The sequence below is a fragment of the Mixophyes fleayi genome, chromosome 2 (assembly GCF_038048845.1).
Source record: "Mixophyes fleayi isolate aMixFle1 chromosome 2, aMixFle1.hap1, whole genome shotgun sequence".
NCBI classification, from domain to species: domain Eukaryota; kingdom Metazoa; phylum Chordata; class Amphibia; order Anura; family Limnodynastidae; genus Mixophyes; species Mixophyes fleayi.
The window spans coordinates 181,783,745-181,803,653 of NC_134403.1; the positions used below are offsets into that span (position 1 = coordinate 181,783,745).

Consider the following 19,909-nt stretch of genomic DNA (forward strand, 5'->3'; position numbering starts at 1 on the left):
GCAGAGTGACTATGGGGGAGGGAGGCATGGCCAAGTTCAGTAGCTGAAATAGCTCCAGAGCTGGGCAGACTAGTGCACTGCAAGTAAAAAAATATAAAAAAGGGGGGATAAAGGAAAAAATGGGAACAAAGGGATGTGAATGATGTGAAATAGTATGAAAGACAAGCAGAGAATAAGAGACAAAACAAACAACCAGAAAACACAAAGGAATACTGAATTGAGAGGCACTCCCAAAACTACTTAGCTTGATGCTGGTGATTCTGCTTCCACAGGATTTGTTAAGCAAAAAGAGTCCCTGCAACCACTGAGGGAGGTTTATATGGGGCCCTTCCCCATGTATACTATTTGCTGGAAGATGTCAGCAGACTTAACCCCTAATAGGTAAGTGAATGACTCGTGCACAAACATATGCGTGTACGTGCGTTTGGCTTATAACCTCATTTGTCATTGTATCTGTTCTTCTCCTCAGCAGTCTTCTATTGGCAGTAAAATCCAGTGAGTTTAAATAGAGAAGAAAATTCCTCAGCTGACACATTTGTCTCATAATATAAATGTAACTTTTAGGTTGCTTCTTATCCTTATAATGTGAACAATACATGATGCCTTATAATATTAATATATTTTTAAAGCTACTTTACTAGCTAATCTTAAATCTTAAATGCTACTAAACTGCTCCCCTATTTTTCCCAGCGCCCCATAGTTCACCTCATAGTCCCAACCTAAAAAAATGGGCTATGTGACGCTGCAGAGAAGAGATAAAAATAACATAGTAAGGCTGGGTACACACTACAGAATTTTCTGACCAATGTGTTATCAAGAATGATTTTACTAATGGCTGAAAAATAAAGTACTGATTAGCATCTGTACACACTATACAGTCTTCTTCAACTGTCATAACCGTCAGCTGAAATGATCATGACTGTGTAAACTCTATGGAAATCCTGATATTGAGTGCACACACACTGCAGGATTGGAAAGATGTTGTTCCATTGCTGAATGAGATTTATAGTTCTGCTGAACAATCAAAGCAAATGATGGTCGATGCTTTGGGACCACTATCGTTCATCGTCTAAGTGTACACATTAATGCTATATCGGGCTGAAAGGTCGTTTATCATAGCCCCGTTTACTGATTGACTCGATAATTTGCTAAAACATTGTAGTGTGTACCCAGCCTAAGTAAATATTATATGTTGATTACAGTGTTGGAATTACACATTTGATTTGAAAGATATGAGAAAATATGAAATATTTTTAGACACATTTGCTAAGGGCTAGAAGAACCTGATTCCCTTTCCTGATTCTGTGTGTATTCTGGAAAAGCCTTGCCCACTTCTGTCACATGTCTAATTTTGAAAGTACAAATTAACAACACACAGCTGTAATGTAAAGTACAGCTACAGAATATTTGAGGACAATAACAGCAGGCAATGTTTATTAAAGTGACTGTAATGTTAAATTAGCCTTGCTTAATTGTGGATAGTAAAGGGGCATGTCTATTCCAGGCATAGCTTTATGGTTACCCCTCTATATAGGAAATGAGCAAACTCATGGTTTTGTCTGCCATTTTTTCTGTCCCCGATCATATTTTTGGTCACTATACTTGTCGCTCATTGATGTTATACATATCTCTTGACCGTTAGCTAAACCATCAAACTATTGATTGTGAGAGGATTGTCAAACTTCATTAAGTCTAATAGTAGAGTGCTCAAGAGAAAGTCACAGAGATTATGGGGAAGAGAAGTGAAACAATGACAACTGTACATATAGTGAGCTCTGCAAGCAGACTTACTAGCATCATCATAAGGTAAAATTCTGGAGCAAAACTGTTCAATACATTAGGTAACTAGTAAGGATTAGAGCTTTTCCAACTGGTGAGTTCTGCACAGAGTTTATAAACCAAATATTGTATATATGTGTTATGATAAAATATTATGTAGGTATGATCAGTGGTCAAAGTGTAAATTTAGAAGTGGCATTATGGAAAATGTAAGTGAATGGAATTGGATAGTTTTACAATCAAAGAGTAGGAGAAGTGACGGTATGGCATACAATCGTATACTGGCCCACTTTGACCATTGGGTATAGTGTATGCAAATTGCAACTATTCATGTAAAAACTTGTTATGAGCTTAGTAAACAGTATTTTTTAAATGTATAAATGACTGACTTTATTGTATACACATATTATTGTGATCATTCTTTGATTATAGGTTATTGCAGTTACTGGTCTTTCGGTGGGGCTTGGCTTGTCGTCAGCATGTGATACCCTCATATCACAGGTATGTGGCTACAATGAAAATTCAATGTAATTTATAAAAGATTTATGTTATGAAGTAAAATCAGTACACCATTCTTTTATAGACTAAATAAAGACTGTAGTCTATGTATTAAGGCAAATATAGCGGAAAGAGCAGCGTGTTTCCACTTCTTTCTCAATAATTTGCTCCTGTTAGCCTCTATGCACAGTCACCCATCATATGGTGTGCCCGCAAGAGGGGTCATCGCAAAATTCTCTGGCACTACTGAGGTGTCGGACATCAGCTCTGTTCTGTTTCTAAGCCGAGCTGTGTTATATATATAATAACTGACTGTGGTGCCACTCCAGAAAAACAGACCACTTACATACATAGAGCCTTATATTCTATCTTTTTTGTTCTCTTTAAGTTTACTTTAAGTAAACAAGCAATCCACCAATTTCTTAAACAGTGGAATAACGCTTGTTGAGCAGTGTAGCATGCAGTTCAGGGCTTCTTCCAAAACTCTCAGAATCATTCAGTTAAAATGTTCTTAGCTCGGATTCACACCAGTAACGGTACGATCACAGAGCAACCCATGCAGCTGTTATGGGACTCGGCAGTGAGGGAGACCCAGATGGTCCATCTGCTCCGGAGGCCTGTGCTCTGGTCTTCTGAGAATGCAATGAGACCGACGCATGTACAGTGTAACCCTGTTTGGTTTTTAGCATTGTTGGCCCCCTCAAATTTTGTTATGAGGCCCGTTGAGGTCATTATTTTAAGGCTTCGATTTTTAGACCACTGCATCACCTATGCTATAAAATACTGCTCCAATCGCATTATATTGAACGATAGATTTAGGGTGGAAAGTTTTGTTTATATATTCATAGCATGCTTTGTTTATTTGTAAGATTATATTTATATTTACTCTTTACTCTTCAGATATTTGGAGGCAGAAATTTAAAGTTAATTGGCATAGTCCTGCAGCGTGGAATCCTTATACTGCTACTGGCCTGCTTTCCTTGCTGGGCGCTCTTCATAAACACGGAGAACATTCTCCTTCGATTCAGACAAGACCCAAAGGTGGCACGGTAAAAGACAAGATTTAGCTTATGTAATTTGGCTTATTTTATGCTGAAAAAATATATTTAGACATTGTGTACAGTGTGACAGTGCAGCTAAAATGCAATACACACATACACATAAGCCATGCACATGTTGTAACACAATACATAACATACAACATATAATAAAATACCAAGCACAAAACATCATGCATTGTATTATTCATATAGTAGCACTGCCCCTACTGAATATGTGTGACGGGGAAAGATAATGAGGGCGGAAGGGGATATAGGCCGAAGCTTCATTGAAAGACAAACAAGTGAAGGGAAGAGTGGAAAGGAAAGGTTGATCAATCCTCTTTGCTAAGGCCTGTCTACAATAGAATAGTCGGTAAGCAGTGGATAAGCCTGCAATCCATAGCTCTTCTTTCAGGACCAGGCAATTCCTGGTGAAACATAAAACATCCCTATTACTACATATAAGGTGTCAGGCCTCCTGGATTGGCCCGAATGTAATGCCCATAAAGTACGAAGTGGTGTGAAGGGCTGTTCCAGGGCACACAATTTGTATAGGGACACTGCCATTGGAGGTGCAGGCCTGTTTCCTGTTTAATGATACATTATGGGCAGTATCTATATCAGATTTCTGTTGCTCTTGAAAATTTTAACAGATGTCCCTGAATGCCCAACCATGACATGTCCTTTCGTCTATTGGTAAGTGTGCTGTTTCCTACACAGTATTTACTGTGGAGGGACCCTGGGATAAACTTGCTTACTTAGATTTGATGAATTTGTGGATAGTTGTGGATAGTCCTTGAGCTTAAGTATCACTAATTCAGAGATACATATCATTGGCCACCTTCAAAAGGGCTGCACACTAGCCTTTATCTCAGTAATAAATAGAGATGGTCACTGGCCCCTGTGTTTTGATTTTGGTTTTGGTTTTGGATCTGGATTACCTTCGGGTATTGGTTTTGGCAAAACCGCCCTTGTGTGTTTTGGTTTTGGTATTGTTTGGTTTTGTTTTGCAATTTTGTTTAAAAATCAATTTTTTTGGCCTAAATTAACCTAATTTAGTGCTCCACCTGTTTCTTGGATAAGTAAGGTAATTCTAAAGCTAATAAATTAGGAAAAAAAACAGTTTAATCCCTGGTAGGCCGTCCTTAATTCTGCACACAAACCTGATTGTCTTCCTCTCCATCTTAGCCCATTGGCAATGCAGCCATCGTCTTTGGGTGTATATTACACCCTACACTTATAGTTAAATATGTAAAGAAATGGACAAAGGCAGGTTGGTTTCTGTCTGCACCAGCCCCGCCCCCCTCCACTTGTAGTAAAATAGAAAATAAACAGCCGGTATAGACTGTACAATAAAAATAGAAATGGACAAACGCAGTTTGGTGTCTGTCTGTATAGCCCTCCCCCCCACTCCAATTAAATAGAAAAGAAACAGCCTGCATAGACTGTTCTATATAAAACGAAATGGACAAAGGCAGTTTGGTGGCTGTCTGTATAGCCCCCCTCCACTTGTAGATAAATAGCAAAAAAAGCAGCCTGCATAAACTGTACAATAAAAATAGAAGTGGACAAAGGTAGTTTGGTCTCTGTCTGTTTCAGACCCCCCCTCCACTTGTAGTTAAATAGAAGAAATTCAGCCGGTATAGACTGTTCAATATAAATAAAAATGGACAAAGGCAGTTTGGTGTCTGTCTGTGTATGACACCCTACCCTTATCGTGAAATTGACAAAACAGCAGCCTTTCAAGACTGTACGTGATATAGAAATGCACCAAGTCCCTTTCCTATTTGGGGGTAGATTACACCCTACACTTATATAGAAAGTTTTAAAAAGATGTTATCGTCATCATCTTCAGCATCATCCTCACCCTCATCGGTGTGTACATCATCATCACAGATTATCAATTAATCGCCGCTTGAAACCGTCATAAGAGAACTGTCAGTGCTTGGATGTCTTTGATGGTAAAGGCCTTCCTCGTGGAAGATGTAGTTCATTTTTATGAACATCATTTTCTCCACATTTTTTGGAAGTAACCTCATACGACGATCACTGACTAAGTTCCCGGCTGTACTGAACACTCTTTCAGAGTACACACTGGAGGGTGGGCAGCTTAGGTATTGCAAAGCAAGATTGTACATGGATTTCCAAATGGCCTGCTTTTCTTCCCAGTAAAGAAAGGGACTGTCTGACATTTCCATATCATTTACCTCTTGAAAATAATCCTCCACCATCCTTTGCATGTTAATACTCGGATTGGATGGAGTTATGGACAAGGTCACACATTTTTTTGAAAAATCTTTCAAACCAGACCAGATGTCAAACTGTTCTGGTCTGCCCCCTGCGTCTTCCCTGCTTCACTTTGGAAAATGTAATTTTTTACGAGCAGCAGCTGCCTGAGAAACTGAAGGAGGAGACGTCGTCAAGCCAACGCCCAGTTCAGCGGACAACTTTCTGACCAATAGCTCTTTGCAAAGGTTCACATCTCGCTCATTTTGAAGCAAATACTCAATGTAGGTCTTAAACCTTGGCTCAAGCACAGTGGCCAAAACATAGTGATTCGAGTTCAAGATTTTAATTACTCGAGAATCATTGTGAAGCGAATTAAGTACTTGATTTACAAGGTCAACATACTTTGCGAAATTGCTTTCTTTCATCTCCTCCTTCAGTTTCTCAAGCTGCTTTTCCAATAGTCTAATTAAGGGAATGACTTGGCTCAAGCACGCTTGGATGGCTTTGCGCTGTTCCTCCATCCTCTGAAGCATGTACAGGGTGGAATTCCATCTAGTTAACACCTCTTGCTTAAGTTGGTGGCAGGGCAAGTGAAACTGTTCTTGGAGCTGCTGCAATCTCCTACATGCTGTGGCAGAATGCTTGAAATGCCCAGAAATTTTACGGGCCACCGAAAGCATCTCCTGCACCTCATGGTTATTTATTAGGAGTCTCTGCACCACCAAGTTTATGGTGTGAGCAAAACAGGGAATGTGATGGAATTCACCCAGCTGTAATGCTCGTACTATATTGTTGGCGTTATCAGAAATGACATATCCTGGGGAGAGTCTAAGTGGTATAAGCCATGTATCAATCACATCTCTTAGTTTTCGTAACAAATTGTCAGCTGTATGCCTGTTAGTGAAGCCGATGATACAAAGAGTGGCCTGCCTGTGACAAATGTTACAAAGTGGTGTACATGCTGCTGCTGTTCCTGCTGGTGAAGGCGAATGATTAACCCAGTGGGCTGTCACAGTCATATAGTCTTTGGTTTGCCCACTTCCACTTGTCCACATATCTGTGGTTAAGTGGACAGTGGGCAGAATGGCATTTTTCAGCACAATCACTACATTTTTACACACTTTTTGGTATAGTTGTGGAATAGCTTTACGGGAAAAATGGTGTCGCGATGGAATTTTGTAACGCGGACACAAAACCTCAATTAACTGTGAAAAACCAGCTGCGTTTATTGTGGATATTGGATGCAGATCTAACACTAACATAGTAGCCATGGTGTCTGTGATTCGCTTTGCGACTGGGTGACTGCTGTCATATTTGATTCCCCTAGCAAATGATTGTTTCACAGTTAATTATTGTAATGTAGGACTGCTATTTTTCTTTTGCTTCTTCTGGGATGAAGATTCAACCCCAGCAGCAGCAACAGCAGCAGCAGTGAGACTAACGCTTTCTTCAGAGGAATCAATTATAGTGCAGGAGTCATCCAGCCTTACTAAGTGGGATGCAGGGCTAACTCCGAGCGCTACTGAGTATATTGATGAGGATGGTGTTGTGGGTGTATTTTGTAGCCATCGGGATATAGGTGACAGAAATGTCCTAGCTGATGATGGAGTGATTGTAATTTTTTTGGAAGAGCCTTCACCTTTTCCCAACACTTTGCCATGAACTCTCGTCAAATGGCGTTACATGGATGAGGTTCCAAGATGGTTAAGGTCCCTCCCTCAACTGACTGTGGCTTGACATACACTACAAATGGCTATACAACTGTTGTCTGGATTTGGATAGAAATACTTTCACTTTTTTTGTTTTATGGCCAGGCATGACAATAGCCTTTTTCTTGTCACGTGCCAGAACTGCTGCCACTGGTGCAGGACTTACACAATCAACCTCATCCTCATCAACATCCTCATTAGCGCCCTCGTCGCCTACACAAATCTCCCCCTCATCCTCTTCTAATTCCAAAGTGGCATCCTCAATTGGTGTATCACCGGCTACACTCGGGCTGTTCAGGCACACATCAGCAGAACTGCTGAAAGGGCCCTTCTTTATGGGTAAACTATCAGAATGCTCACGATTACACATACCACTAGTGGGTGGACTCTCCACAGCGATTAGTGTCATTTCTGACTCTGAGCATATATTTTCCTCTAATGCCTTACTGTTTTCTTGCAGCTCAACTTTCACGAGTAACAGTAGTTGTGCACCACTTTTGGACTGCAAATTACTTGGTCTTGCTTGGTCAAGAGTGACCGTACAAGAAGAAGGCTCAGTAACATTTTTTGATCTGGCACTAATAGAGAAAGACGAAGGTCTCATTCTTTCTTTGCCACTGCGTGTGTAGAATGGCATGTTGGCAATTTTTTTTTTTATCGGCAGTTAACCTTTTCTCAGTTGCAGTTCTTTTTTGCTTCAACACGGTAAAAAATATTTTTGGGTTTTGTTTTTTCCCTGATTTAAAAAGACTGTGTACTTTTACATAGGCTTTACTAGATGACCTACTGGGAACACTACCACCTGCTTGCTGATCCTGCTCATATGTGGACTGCATTGAATCCATTTTAATAAGCCCAAAGTACTTGTAGTGCAAAATATTAAATAGATAGTGCTGCTAGATAATACTTTCAACACCAGAAAAATTGTTGTTTTACACTGGGGAATATGGGACACCCCAAAGCACTTGTAGTGCAAAATATTCAATAGATAGTGCTACTAGATAATACTTTCTGCAGCCAGAAAATTTTTTGTTTTACACTGGGGAATTTGGGACACCCTAAAGCACTTGTAGTGCAAAATATTAAATAGATAGTGCTGCTAGCTAAAACTTTCAGCACCAGAAAAATTGTCGTTTCACACTGGGGAATATGGGACACCCCAAAGCACTTGTAGTGCAAAATATTCAATAGATAGTGCTGCTAGATAAGATTTTCTGCCGCCAGAAAATTGTTTCTGGAGGAGGGAATATGCCACCCCAAACTGTTGATAATGTTTGCAAAAATGCCTCCTCTATCCTCCTCTCTTCCTGCTATAACAATTGCTAGAAGAATTGCTAGAAGAATTTCAATAATAATGTATAGAATAATTGCTCTGTCCCTGCTCTAATGCTGCCTGCGACCTAACCCTGCTCTCTCCCTTTGTCAAATGGCGATGGATTGCTGTGGAGGCGGGTATTTATGGATTTCAAATATCGCGAGAACCAAGCTCCGAGATCCGACGACGTCACAATGACGTTTTGCCTCAATTCCGAATTGGCGCCAGAGTACTGAGCCTGCTCGGCTTGGTACTCGGATAGGTAAAGTTTGGGCGGGTTCGGTTCTCTGGGAACCGAGCCCGCCCATCTCTAGTAATAATTTAAAACAATCTAGTTAATCAAAAATGAGACGCCCATTATAATAGCATATCATCAGGCATTTTAAATAAGTGTTACAAGCAATAACCAATAAATATGACAATAAAGCAGGAAGGATCTACAGCCTGCATGTGAAGGCTCGGAGGGCTGTATAGGACCTCCTGTTGCCCATCACTGTTCTAGTCGGTGCTCCAAATGTGTAAAATCAGGGATTGTCCAATTTGTAAGTAAAAGAACAGATCTACTTTTCCATCTAAGCCACCACGAAAGAAAGATGCAAGGAATGGAATTACCACAAAGCCTGTCATGTGACACCTCCATTAGTAAAATCTGTGAAAGTAGAGAAGTGTAACTATTAAAATTGTCCACACATACACAATAAACATACAGTGGATTACATCCATACTACACAACGTTAAGAGCCACCAAGAAGCCAAGCTTAACATTGTTAGTGGATGTGTTCAAAGAAAATTATCATTGAGGCAGTTTTTTATACAAGTTATGCAAAATTAAATAATACTATAATTTAGTTTTTTCTTATGTGTTATTTTGTTCTCATTATTCTTCATGCTTGTTATTTGGTCAGCATGTTTTTGTTGCATAACTTCCAAAGTGTAACTACAGCCAGGAGAGTTAAGGGCAACTTTGGGCTTTGGCGCAGTAGCTTCTTGGTGCCCCCCCTGATTGACTATGTGTACAGCCTTGGCAAAAGCTGGTACTTTGTACGTAGCCTATGCTTCAGCAAAAGACCTTGCTGAGGGAAGCTAGGAAGATATTGGTCTGATCAGTTACATCCCCTGCCTACAATATGGCTCAGATGCGTCCATCAATGGGCAGATGGCCATTACACCTCAACCATCATCTCTACAGAGAGGCATTGTACACCCATTCACCTTATTTGACTACAGCTACAGAAGTCCATAGAAAGTACATTACTAAAAAGACGGCTCATAATAAACCAGCGCATACTTGTTCCCACGTGCATTTGTGATGTATTTCACATGTGTGGAACATGCATTGGCAGAGTAATTTCACCCTCTTTAAATTACCTTGTTTAAACGAATTGGTGGATTGTTTTCCCAGCATTAGTGGTGGTGGTCCTAAAATCCTCCACGAACAAATGTTCTTATGGGAATGATTAACAGATTGTATTATTCCTTACTGACAGATAGATTTTCTACTTTTACAGCCTGGCGGAAGATTATGTTCTGGTTTTTATCCCTGCTCTTCCAGTAAGTTTTTATAACTATAATACATAAATCTAAAATAAAATAAAAATGTTATTTTGGTCTTGTAATCACTGTAAGTTTAATGCAAAAACAGAAGTTGGATGTGTCCTAAAAATTCAATTGACCACAAAGGATTGGATATATCTGCCTTGTCATAATGTACATACTAGTGAGAGATGCACTCTTTTTCTAGGTGACCCATACCTTATATGTGTGAAATATTTTTTTAAAAATTACACATAAATTGCCTCTTTTATTAACAATTATACACTAGTCTACAAGTACTACATATAAAAACTAGCTAAAGGAATTAAATAAAAAGTAAATTTACTTTTAAAGTGGTTTAAAAGATAAGCACAGCTCTGTGGGTGTTTTTTCTTTTAGGGTTAAATATGAAAAGTAGATGCAAAGGTCTTGATTCATTATGGCACGTATCTGACGATTTTGATTGGATTATCAGTTAGTGCATGCCCAGAAGCGGAACATACGCCAGTAAACACAGCACTGTCTGAGCCATTTTGGCCTGCAAAGGACACTTACTACAGCCTCCAATTTTGGGGGGTGAACGGGACGGGAAAGTCAATGTACAGTAAGAGCATGCCAAACTCAAGTGTACTCAGTTACTTGTTTTTCTGCCGTATCTCTTGCTCCAGTTACAGGGCTAGTCTAAGCCCTGATCAGTAGTGATACAGTCTTGTATGCATGCTATAACATGTGTTTGCAATCAGGAGCAACTGTAAAAATTTATTTTATGCTCAGTAGACATTAAAAAGATCCTATAATATGTTATAAAAAATATATTGTAATGATTTAAAGTTGCAATTTCTAAAAAGCACTTAGTCCCATGTCGCTCCCTGTCTTGGGGGTGCCAATCCCTAAAAAGAGCCAAGTATCAAAAGTCCATTGACAGGGGCGCCATAGGACTGAACAAATATCGGTGTCAAAATAAAAAAAAAAAAACCCAGTATAAATACTGCGGATTCAGTATTACTTTATATAAAAACAATTTAATAAAAAATGAATAATCAAAACATTTATCTAGTTCATCTAGTAAATAGTTAGAGATATAAAGGTTATAGATTATATTCGGAAACAAGTCATGTCAAGTTGAATTTGTATATTTGACCATAAAAAGGCATAGAAAAGGTGTCAGGTACCTTTAAAAAAGCAGCCAAACTAAAGAAAAGAACTACTGCCCTCTCAAGTACCAAGCTAATGAGATTCACTGTGTCATATATATATATATATATATATATATATATATATATATATATAAGAAAGCTCCTTCTGCCTTTAAAATAGCAATATAGCATTCAAAAATCACTATTGTAACCTAGGGAGTAAAGTTATTCTAGGGGGTAAATGTATCAAGCTGAGAGTTTTCCGGCAGGTTTGAAAAACCAATCAGATTCTAGCTATCATTTATGTAGTACATTCTACAAAATAATAGCTAGAATCTGATTAGTGGCTATAGGCAACATCTCCACTCTACAAACTCGCCGGAAAACTCTCAGCTTGATACATTTACCCATAGGTGTAGAATAGGCTTCTCAAAAATGTATAAATTGCTCTAGTGGCTGAGGTACAAAACTCCCTGTTTATGAAAGAGTTTTAGGGCTAGATTTACTAAGCTGCGGGTTTGAAAAAGTGGGGATGTTGCCTATAGCAACCAATCAGATTCTAGCTATCATTTTGTAGAAGGTACTAAATAAATGAAAGCTAGAATCTGATTGGTTGCTATAGGCAACATTTTTCAAACCCGCAGCTTAGTAAATCTAGCCCTTAGTGTGTTATTAAAAATCATCTTGCAATATTACACTTTATGCCTTTCTCCACTTTTCTGTGTACCTTACTTTTGCAGAGAGCAGAGATGTGTGTTGTTCCTATTGTAAACATTTTAAATGTGTTGATTATCGTACAGATTCGTGTACTCCCGACCTGCCCATTTACCTAGGAGATCTTCCTCTCTAAAAACTGAATTTATAGCTTAAAACTGTTGTTTTTTTTTATAGGCTGCATTTCTTTACCAACTAGAGGCACGCTATTTACAAAATCAAGTATGTATTTAAATTAAAAATAAATGTACAAACAACTTTAAAAGGAAATGTATGCACAGTAAAAGGTGAATTCGAACTACTCCTTGAAGAGTATTTTGTGTTATGTTTAGAATTAAATATTGCCATCAAATTTTTAGCTGTATGCTAATGCTGGAAGTCATCTTTCATCCCTGAAAATGCTTCCAATGTTGTCCTAGTGTACAGAGCTACTCCACTTTCCCTATATTACATTCAAATATCAGTATCTGTACTTATTCTGTGTGCTACATTAGTTGATTTTTGTTTAAAAGATAGCATTAAAGGTACACTGAATTTGAATAATGTTTTTATTGGTCAATCTTCACTTGTAAGACACTGTGTATCTGATGGCATACATGCATTTGTCCAGCAGCAATTGTGTTACTAATACATTAAAAATATTGGCAAATGTGTCCAGACTAGATTTTAACATTGTAAAGTAATACTGTTTACTTAAAATGTAAAATGATGTGTAGCTTTTTTAACATATGTAATAAGAATGAATAAATAATCATAATAACATTAAAATGGTGTTCTGTTACAGGGAATTGTGAAAACGCAGATCATTGTCAGCTTTATATCCAACCTCATAAATGCCCTTGTGAACTATATCTTTCTCTTTGTGCTGGAACTTGGAGTCATGTAAGTAGAAAAATTAATACGATAAATTAGAGATTCTTAACCTATGGGTCACCATGCCATTTAGGCTGCTTCAACATGATCCTCTTATGTAAGCCTATTGTGTACAACCAACTAATATGCTATATACTAATTATGCTTTAATATTATTTTGTACAAGTCCTTCTTTTTCTTTATATTATATTATTGACAGTAAACAATTTTCTTTCTTTGTTACAGAGGATCAGCCTGGGCCAACACTATTGCTCAGTACTCTCAGGCTCTGCTTTTATTTCTTTATATTCGTATCAAGAAACTCCATGTAAATACCTGGGATGGTACTGTGGACTTTTTTCTTACATTTTATAGTATATACATCCAATAAAAATGTCCTTATTAAGCAAAGAGACACATGGAAGATGTTTGACCATGTAAATTGTATTCATTTTAAAAGGTTGTTTATGAATGGAGCAAAGGATTATTTGTATATATGTTTGAGCTAATACTGCTTTGTGACACAAAAGTGAGGAAGCTGCATGTGTATTATGTAACAACTCAAACACAAATTTACCTAAACTTATTTATTATCCCTATTGTTTATAATGTACGGAAGTTCAGGTCTAGAGAAGCATAAATAGCATAATACGAAGATTAGATAAGAAAACAAGTTTGGTAATGGGAAAAAATGTGGGTGCGAAGGGGGAAGCTGATAAAATAAGGAAGTTGAGTTACACATACAGGGTTATTTAAACATGAGCTATGCAGAATTAGTAGAGTACCATCATAAGTAGGGTGGTGAGTGACTAGCAGCAGTACTCAGTCTATTTCCCTTCTGGAGGAAATAAACTTTGGAATTATAAACTTTCCCAATAAAAATGTAAGTGAACCTTTTACTTTTGAGTACTCATGAGTGCAATTTATAAATTATAGGATGTGGACTTCTAAAAACATTTCCAGAAACTTTCAATATTTTTATGAAATTACTCTCAATTGTTCATTAAAATATGACACAGGAGGGCTGACAGTCTTCAACAGCCACATGATTTTTCTGTCTGAACAACCTTAAATGTGTAGAACAATATAACCATTAACTTTACTATTTTTTAAATCACAAGCTCCTAAATGCTGTACTGTAAAACATGTCTAGACTGCTGTTTAGGAGATCAAAAGAGGAACACCCTGTCTCATGCTATAAAATTGGCCTATAAGTAACATTTATTAGATAACAACCCGCCCACATAAAGTATGAATAAATATCATTCTGAGAGTTATGAAATAAGAATGTGGGATGTTGTCTCATCGAAAGTCTGCATACCCTCAGGGTAAAATTATAAAGCTTAAAAGCAGGAGCGCTAAAAATCCGACTCCCAGTTCACCTCAAAATGAGATAACCAATGTGATGTTTATAAAACACAGGTTATTTTATTTGCACAACATTAAAATTGATAGAAAATGCAATCAATGCCATGGATTAATAAAATTGTATCAACACAATAGTATCAGTCTCACAAAGAGAAAATTAAACATTTAGCATATAATAAGGAACACTAATGAGCAATATGAGATCCAGAGCCAAGAAGCATTCCTCCTGTTACCAAAATGGTATCCCATAATATTCTTCAAAATAAATGCACCATGGAAGATTCTTCATCCACCACCCTAGAAGAAAGGTTTATAATTTAATATTAGATTATGTAGTAAGTCTAAGCATTTTCTGTCTTTTAAATTCACTGCATATGGAAAATTTATAATTTTTCCTATTTTAAGGGTGTTTTTTTCAATCCTCAATTTCACCTTTTGAACTATAAGACTGTCATTTTATTATGTTCTAGTAATTTCAGAAAGTCTTTCCTAGATTTTATAAACCTGGTTGATATTTTTATATATAAACCTCAGGGTAAAATAGGGTTAAACATAAAGGAGTGCAGTCTGAGCCACAGATCCAGTCCCTCTAAGCTGGATGACCTGGAAATGATAATTATATGAATTAAACACGCAAGGAAAAAATCTTTTCTACATGGATCCCAGAACAGTACACACTGAATGTTGCCCTAAACTCATTAGAAGCTTTTAGCTCTTTAAAGGTGAAACCCCGGCTGCATTTCAATATTAGGATAATATGTGACTCTGAAGCAGCAGATAATACATGGCCAAAGATGCCCCAGTATTGCATGTTGGCACCATGTGGTTGGCTCATATTCTATCCTGGGATGCCTTCTTCAGCTAGGTATGACCCACTGCTGCAGAATACCACAGCCAATCTCAATAACTATATAGCCAGGGGTTTCCTTCCCCTTTAATTTTCAGATTTCTCAACTTAGAGGGAACATTGATGGGGAGAATGAAAGGGAAGATCCATGGTATTTGTAAGGGGAGCTGAGGATTCGGAGTTGTAAGTGGTGTAGTAGCGGAGGTGGAATGTAAGTGGTGTAATAGAGGAGGTGGGATGTAAGTGGTGTAATAGAGGAGGTTGGATGTAAGTGGTATAATAGAGGAGGTGGAATGTAAGTGGTATATTAGCGGAGGTGGGATGTAAGTGGTGTAATAGCGGAGGTGGGATGTAAGTGGTGTAATAGAGGAGGTGGGATGTAAGTGGTGTAATAGCGGAGGTGGGATGTAAGTGGTGTAATAGCGGAGGTGGGATGTAAGTGGTGTAATAGCGGAGGTGGGATGTAAGTGGTGTAATAGAGGAGGTGGGATGTAAGTAGTATAATATAGGAGGTGGAATATAAGTGGTATAATAGAGGAGGTGGGGTTGTCATTGGTATAAGCAACAAATGAATTTGAAGAATGGCTGCGTTCTCCTTTAAAGTTTCTATGTTAAACCCAACTGCTGGATAGCTTAACAAAGGACTAAGAACTGGAGAGCTAAATAAAAAAAGATAAAGTAGGGAAAAAGTTACTGAAAGTTATTGGTTGAAGAAACAAAACATGTATTTTATACCTTAAGGTTGGACTGAGGAATGTTTGCGAGATTGGAACTCCTTTGTGGTACTGGCTGTGCCAAGCATGCTCATGGTGTGCATAGAATGGTGGACTTATGAAATTGGCAGCTTTCTTGTAGGTGAGTGAAGTAGAAAATACCTAGTATTATAAAGTATAAAGGCAAACCAACAAAACACCAAATTCAGTGGCTAAAATATAGTAAGAAACAAAACTTACATAAGAATAAAGGAAGCTAATTCTGCACCCTGCAGAAGGAAATCAGCCAAATAAATACAAGCATAATATTACAAAATGTGATTTTCATCTTTTGAAAAAATATTTGTTATTCTGAATTGATTATTCATCATGAAACCAATTACCATGATGGTAATATGACTTTAAATTTAATTAAGCCATAATAGTGAATGTATTTATATACATAACATACTTGACCAGCTGAATTTAGTGAAACTAGACAATCTTAGGTCTTATCTTATCATATCTTCAATTCCACTCCATAATGTTTGTAATCCATAAACAGCAAAAATGTAACTACAAACATGTATTACACTGTTATTCTTAAGTTCAGTTATATAAGTTCATAAAGAATAATGTTTGTTGTTGAAATATTTAAATTATTGATCCACACTTAAATAAATTCTAAATAGCCTGAAATCTATGGGGCATATTCAATTAGCCATGAAGGGCCTTCAGAACGGTCGGGAAGGCACTCCGCGGTGATGGAATATTGCGCATTTCTTTTCGCCTCTCTTATTACCTGAAAATAAGCGCACTACCTGTGATGTTTAGAGTAACATTGCAGCTAATTAAATATGACCCAATGTGTGATTAGAATTGGTGTGGTAATTGCCTTGCATTATATTGGAATCAAGAGTATGTATCATCTTGAGTAATAATGTGCAATTCAAAACAATGTGTAGAGTGCATGTACTGTCAGTTTAAACACCGCCCTTGCAGTATTGAACATCTGCAATTCTTTCCTTTTCATACTGAGTCTTGTCTCATTAATAGGTCTTATAAGCGTGGTGGAGCTTGGTGCCCAGTCGGTCATATATCAAGTGGTGACCATAGCATACATGGTAATTTTACTCTATTACTTTGCTGTTTCTAAGCAGACTTATTGCAGCCCAATGACAGCTAGTATTATTAAGTTAAATTCTAAAACAAATTCAATATTCATATATTCCAGTGAAAGTATGTCAGCATTTTTCTGTAATATTATATATTTGAATATTAAACATTTTCCTTTTGAGTAGAGTACAATCAGACAAGTGAAATAATAAAGGATGTCTTCACTCAGCAGAAATCATAGTCCTTAAAAACACTACATTATATCCATCATCAGACTCACACTGAAGAGCCTATTTTACTATAGAATTATAGTAAATTAAGTGGGATAAAGAGGAATTAAAAAGTGGATCAAAAGGGATCATTAAAGCCCAATGACAAAATATCACGTGTATAACAATTGTACACAAAAATATGACAAAAATGTTCACACCTGAGAAAAAAATGATCATAACTATTTAATAGTAGATACAGAAATGTAAAATTAAAAACAATGAAGGGTAAAATTTAAAAGAAGCAAACATTCTAAGTCTGTATTATAGGAATATATCTGAATATACATTGTATTTTTATTTGGTTTATATGGCTTAAAATAAGGCCATTATGTGTTTCACTGACATTTTTATTGTCAATATGTAACCTCTGTTCCTGATAACGTCCGTTTAATATAGACAAACTGTACAGTACAATTCCATTTTATTCTATGTATTAAAACAAGTTCTAAATATTAGATATGAGCGCTTCGTATTGACTGAAATTCGACAAGATCCGACATTGGAGATCTGAGTGAAAACGAGACATGGCTCAGTTTTGCACACCAAATTCAGATCTCAAAATGAGGCAAAATGTCATTTCCAGGAAACTTGTTTTGCAAATCTCGAGATATATATATATATATATATATATATATATATATATATATATATATAATTACATTTACGCTTATAGACCTCCCTCATTTTCTCTAATGCCATTTTAGAACAGACGGCGTGTAGGGAGGAGGTTAGATGTGGTGCTCTACTCTGAAAATGTCGTTCAGGGGGAAAGAGGGATATAGAAAGCATTGGAATTGTGTCATTATTGTACAGCAGTTCTGTAGAGATTAGCTACCGTATATACTCGAGTATAAGTCGACCCGAATATAAGCTGAGGCACTTAATTTTACCACAAAAAACAGGGAAAACTTATTGACTCGAGTATAAGCCTAGGGTGGGAAATGCAGCAGCTACTTGTAAGTTTCAAAAATAAAAACAGTGCTGGATATCGTTAACACTGGGCTCCTAATAATAGAAACGTGAGGTTGTAAATGAATATATCAAAATTTATTGTTATTAAACATCAATAAAATTATATAAGTACATAATATATACCCATATCCTAATAAATTGTACACAAATGGTTAAACTAAATCCTCTGCACTTGGTATCAAGCCTAATAGGTGAACACAGATATAAATAACATTCACTAAAGACAACTCAGATCATTAATATATAAATCAATGAGACAGTCTGTGGATACTAAATACATGTGCCAGTTAAGTTTATTCGCCTTTAGAAGATGATGAGCAGTTACTCCTAAGTGTTCAGAACAGTACAGTAATTTAGGCTTTAGTAATGCAAAAGATGCTGCACATACACTAAATAGAATTTGATATAATAGCTCAGATAAAGATAAGTTTGATTTTGTTTGCTGGAAGAAACATTTAAACAGAACAATACAATTTGCTTTGTGTGATTTAACCCTTATTATACTTGAAGTTTGGGATGTTTTTAGACTTTTCAATGATTTCACAGTTATGCAAAAGAATCTTCAGACACTTATTAATAGGTGACAAAAAATGAAAATATTGGACTTTATAAAACTGCTGCAAATAATTGCACTGGACAAGTCAGGGTACTCACATGTGTCTCTGACCAGCGGGGCTAGATGGAAATGTCCCGGTCTTTAGCTTTGACTGACAGGCTCCTTTTCATTTAACTTTATTGTTCCATGTGCAATGAACACACAAAAACGGGCTACAATAAAATGGTGGCTGACAGTGATCCACAGAGGCTGCAGATGCCTGCAGATGAGCGGGGGAGACTGGAAAACGGAGACCAGGTAAGTGGGACTCGAGTATAAGCCGAGGGGGGCTTTTTTCAGCACAAAAATGTGCTGAAAAACTCGGCTTATACACGAGTATATACGGTAGCTAGAATAGTTTGCAGATCAATTGGTTTTAATTTGAATCTTTCAGAGACTTTACACGGACTAGTGGCTACCGGTTGTTGTTAATGCATTACATATTTAATAGTACTAGTATATAGACTGAGTTAGATATTATTCTGAACTAAGTAGCATATTTAATGGAGAAAAACAGAATTTTTTTTAAAATTATAAGTTTTTATTAGTGAAAGTAATTCTGTGTGGGGCAGTGGCATCTGAAATCATTTTGAAAAAAACTAAGTGTTTATATGTGAGGTACAGCAGCAGCTGCACATCCCTAAAAAAACGGTATACATTGTAATTTTTCCTATTTTTCAGTACTTGTCAATATTGAAAGGGTAATTCAGTTACATCTATATTTAAAAATGGTGTTTGCGTGTAAAGGTCAACAGAGCTGCACATCCCAAAAAACTCTCTATATATTCTAATCTTTTCTATTTTTCAGTTACTTGTCAATTTTGAAAGGGTTATTCAGTGACATCTATATTTAAAAAAGGGTATTTGCGTGTGAGGGTCTTTAATGGGCATTTTCGAAATTCAGCGATTAGAACATTGCAGTGGCTGCAAAAAAATATGTCATCTACCATGCCACGAACTGAAGCAAGCCCATTAGATAAATTAAATAACAAAAAATTAGTGTAAGATGCAAGAGATAAAAATGTTGAAACGATACGCACACACTAAATTTGGAACATTACACAGCCTGCATCATAGAGACTGAAGAGGCAGTAACAATCACATGTCATTAGATGGACAGAGGCATCAGTAGATATTTAGACAAGTAGATCAATATATGTTGCCTTATATTTAAAATGCTTAGAATAACATTCACAAATGTAAAAGTTAAATATATGTAATATATAAATGTTCCCATGCTTT

The 19,909-nt window shown here is 36.9% G+C and overlaps 1 protein-coding gene across 1 annotated transcript in view; it reads left to right on the forward strand.

The window, feature by feature from the left end:
* Positions 1–19,909, forward strand: part of LOC142140259 (multidrug and toxin extrusion protein 2-like) — a 94,251-nt gene that overhangs the window by 10,921 nt on the left and 63,421 nt on the right. Inside the window, exons 2-9 of the mRNA XM_075198079.1 lie at positions 2,212–2,280; positions 3,178–3,326; positions 10,079–10,121; positions 12,131–12,175; positions 12,738–12,835; positions 13,052–13,149; positions 15,762–15,875; positions 16,769–16,836. Coding sequence (XP_075054180.1) covers positions 2,212–2,280; positions 3,178–3,326; positions 10,079–10,121; positions 12,131–12,175; positions 12,738–12,835; positions 13,052–13,149; positions 15,762–15,875; positions 16,769–16,836 — 684 coding nt within the window. The remainder of the gene's footprint in view (positions 1–2,211; positions 2,281–3,177; positions 3,327–10,078; positions 10,122–12,130; positions 12,176–12,737; positions 12,836–13,051; positions 13,150–15,761; positions 15,876–16,768; positions 16,837–19,909) is intronic.